Source organism: Pyrgilauda ruficollis, unplaced genomic scaffold, assembly GCF_017590135.1.
Source record: "Pyrgilauda ruficollis isolate IOZ18807 unplaced genomic scaffold, ASM1759013v1 scaffold1629, whole genome shotgun sequence".
In the NCBI taxonomy this organism is placed as follows: Eukaryota; Metazoa; Chordata; class Aves; order Passeriformes; family Passeridae; genus Pyrgilauda; species Pyrgilauda ruficollis.
Window position 1 is genome coordinate 1,283 of NW_024515087.1, and position 3,369 is coordinate 4,651.

The 3,369-nt window shown below is 45.2% G+C and overlaps 1 protein-coding gene across 1 annotated transcript; it reads left to right on the forward strand.

Annotated features, from left to right (window-relative positions):
• Positions 1 to 542: 542 nt before the first annotated feature.
• Positions 543 to 3,096, forward strand: LOC121351262 (FACT complex subunit SPT16-like; the record flags this gene model as incomplete). Its single annotated transcript, XM_041463250.1, has 3 exons — positions 543 to 614; positions 731 to 849; positions 2,812 to 3,096. Coding segments are annotated over 3 exons (476 nt in total), but the record flags the coding sequence as incomplete, so codon positions are not given.
• Between the last annotated feature and the right edge of the window lie 273 nt (positions 3,097 to 3,369).

Genomic DNA, 3,369 nt, shown 5'->3' on the forward strand with positions numbered 1-3,369 from the left:
GGATTTTGGGTTGATTTCCGCAGATTTTGGGTCGGTTCCTGTAAATTTTGGGGTGATTTCTGTGGATTTTGGGGTGATTTTCCTGGATTTTGGTGCCATTTTCATTGATTTCTTGCCATTTTTCCTGGTTTTTCTGCCGTTTTTCACGGATTTTGGCATCCCCAGGATTTTGGGTTGATTTCCGCAGATTTTGGGTCGGTTCCTGTAAATTTTGGGGTGATTTCTGTGGATTTTGGGGTGATTTTCCTGGATTTTGGGGCCATTTTCATTGATTTTTTGCCGATTTTCCTGGATTTTTTGGTGTTTTTTTATGGATTTTGGGACTCCCAAGGATTTTGGGTTGATTTCCGCCGATTTTGGGTCGGTTCCTGTAAATTTTGGGGTGATTTCTGTGGATTTTGGGTCGATTTTCCTGGATTTCGGTGCCATTTTCATTGATTTTTTGCCCGTTTTCCTGGTTTTTCTGCCGTTTTTCGTGGATTTTGGCATCCCCAGGATTTTGGGGTGATTTCCGCGGATTTTGGGGTTTTCTCTCCGCCCAGGGTTCCGTTTCACCTCGGTGCGGGGCGACAAGGTCGACATCCTCTACAACAACATCAAGCACGCCGGGGGCCGTTTCCATTGATTTTTTGCCGATTTTCCTGGATTTTTTGGTGTTTTTTATGGATTTTGGGACTCCCCAGGATTTTGGGGTGATTTCCGCGGATTTTGGGGTTTTCTCTCCGCCCAGGGTTCCGTTTCACCTCGGTGCGGGGCGACAAGGTCGACATCCTCTACAACAACATCAAGCACGCCGTGTTCCAGCCCTGCGACGGCGAGATGATCATCGTGCTGCACTTCCACCTCAAGGTGCTTTTGGGGCGAAAAACTGCGATTTTGGGCAAAACCCGGAATTTTTGGGGAAATCCCCGCGGGTTTGGGGCGAAACTTTGGGGTTTCGGGGCAGCTCCTGGGTTGAGTTAGACATGAAGATTTGAGGTCAAAAGTCTGAGATTTTGGGTTGAATTCTTGGAATTTTTGGTGAAATTCCCACAAATTTGGGGCAAAACCTCGACGATTTGCGGTGAAACTTTGGGGTTTCGGGGCAGCTCCTGGGTTGAGTTAGACATGAAGATTTGAGGTCAAAAGTCTGAGATTTTGGGTTGAAATCTTGGGATTTTGGGGCGAAAAACGGCGATTTTGGGCAAAACCCGGAATTTTTGGGGAAATCCCCGCGGGTTTGGGGCGAAACTTTGGGGTTTCGGGGCAGCTCCTGGGTTGGGTCAGACACGAAGATTTGAGGTCAAAAGTCTGAGGTTTTGGGTTGAATTCTTGGGATTTTGGGGTGAAAGAAGACATGAAGATTTGAGGAGAGAACTTTGGGATTTTGGGGTCAAAAACGGCGATTTTGGGCAAAAATTGGAATTTTTGGGGAAATCCCCACGGGATTACCAAAATTTTGGGGTTTTGAGCTGGAATTTTTGGGATTTTGAGCCGGAATTTCGGGGATTTTGAGCCGGAATTTTGGGATTTCGAGCTGGAATTTTGGGGTTTTGAGCTGGAATTTTGGGATTTCTGGCCAAAATTTCAGGGATTTCGAGCTGGAATTTCGGGATTTTTAGCTGGAATTTTGGGGTTTCGAGCTGGAATTTTGGGATTTCTGGCCAAAATTTCAGGGATTTCGAGCTGGAATTTTGGAGTTTTGAGCTGGAATTTTTGGGATTTTGAGCCGGAATTTTGGGGTTTCAAGCCGGAATTTTGGGGTTTCAAGCTGGAATTTTGGGATTTTTAGCTGGAATTGCAGGATTTAGGGTTGGAATTTCGGGGATTTAGAGTTGGAATTTCGGGAATTTGAGCCAGATTTTTGGTATTTCTGGCCAAAATTTCAGGGATTTCCAGCCAGAATTTCGGGATTTTGACCCAGAATTTCAGGATTTTGTCCCAGAATTTCGTGATTTCAAGTCAGAATTTCAGGATTTCGAGCTGGAATTTCAGGATTTTGACCCGGAATTTCGGGACTTTGACCCAGAATTTCGGGACTTTGACCCAGAATTTCAGGATTTTGACCCAGAATTTCGGGATTTTGAGACAGAATTTCAGGATTTTGACCCAGAATTTCAGGATTTCGAGCTGGAATTTTGGGATTTTGACCCGGGATTTCGAACTGGAATTTCAGGATTTTGACCCAGAATTTGGGGACTTTGACCCAGAATTTCGGGACTTTGACCCAGAATTTCAGGATTTTGACCCAGAATTTCAGGATTTTGACCCGGAATTTCGTGATTTCAAGTCGTAATTTCAGGATTTCGAGCTGGAATTTCGGGATTTTTAGCTGGAATTTTGGGGTTTCGAGCTGGAATTTTGGGATTTCTGGCCAAAATTTCAGGGATTTCGAGCTGGAATTTCGGGATTTTTAGCTGGAATTTTGGGGTTTCGAGCTGGAATTTTGGGATTTCTGGCCAAAATTTCAGGGATTTCAAGCCAGAATTTTGGAGTTTTGAGCTGGAATTTTTGGGATTTTGAGCCGGAATTTTGGGGTTTCAAGCCGGAATTTTGGGGTTTCAAGCTGGAATTTTGGGATTTTTAGCTGGAATTGCAGGATTTAGGGTTGGAATTTCGGGGATTTAGAGTTGGAATTTCGGGAATTTGAGCCAGATTTTTGGTATTTCTGGCCAAAATTTCAGGGATTTCCAGCCAGAATTTCGGGATTTTGACCCTTGACCCAGAATTTCGCGATTTCGACCCAGAATTTCAGGTCTTCGACCCAGAATTCCGGGACTTTGACCCGGGATTTTTTTGACTTTTGCCCAAATTGCCCCTTTTTCCCCCCAGAACGCCATCATGTTCGGCAAGAAGCGGCACACGGACGTGCAGTTCTACACCGAGGTGGGCGAAATCACCACGGATTTGGGCAAGCACCAGCACATGCACGACCGCGACGACCTCTACGCCGAGCAGGTCAGATCGGGGCCAATTCCGGCAATTTTGGGGCACTCCCGACGCTTTCGGGGCATTCCCAGAATTTTTGGCTCAATCCCAGCGGTTTTGGGGTGGGTTTTTCACTTTTTTTTTGGGATTTTTTGGCGTTTTTTTCAATTTTTTCGTGGTTTTTGGCGGGTTTTTTTTCAGCTTTTTCGAGCCTTTGTTTTGCTTTTTGAAGGATTTTTTGGGCTCATTCCCCCATTTTTTGGGGGTTTTCGTCCTTCCAAGCGAATTTTAGGGGTTTTTTTGGGGCAATTCCCGGGGATTTTGGGAGGGTTTGGGTTGATTTTTGTGGATATTGGGATTGTTTCCCTCTATTTTTTGGGTGGTTTCCATGGTTTTGAGCGATTTCTGTGGGATTTGGGGTCATTCCTGGGAGGTTTTTGGGGCAATTTCCCCGATTTTGGT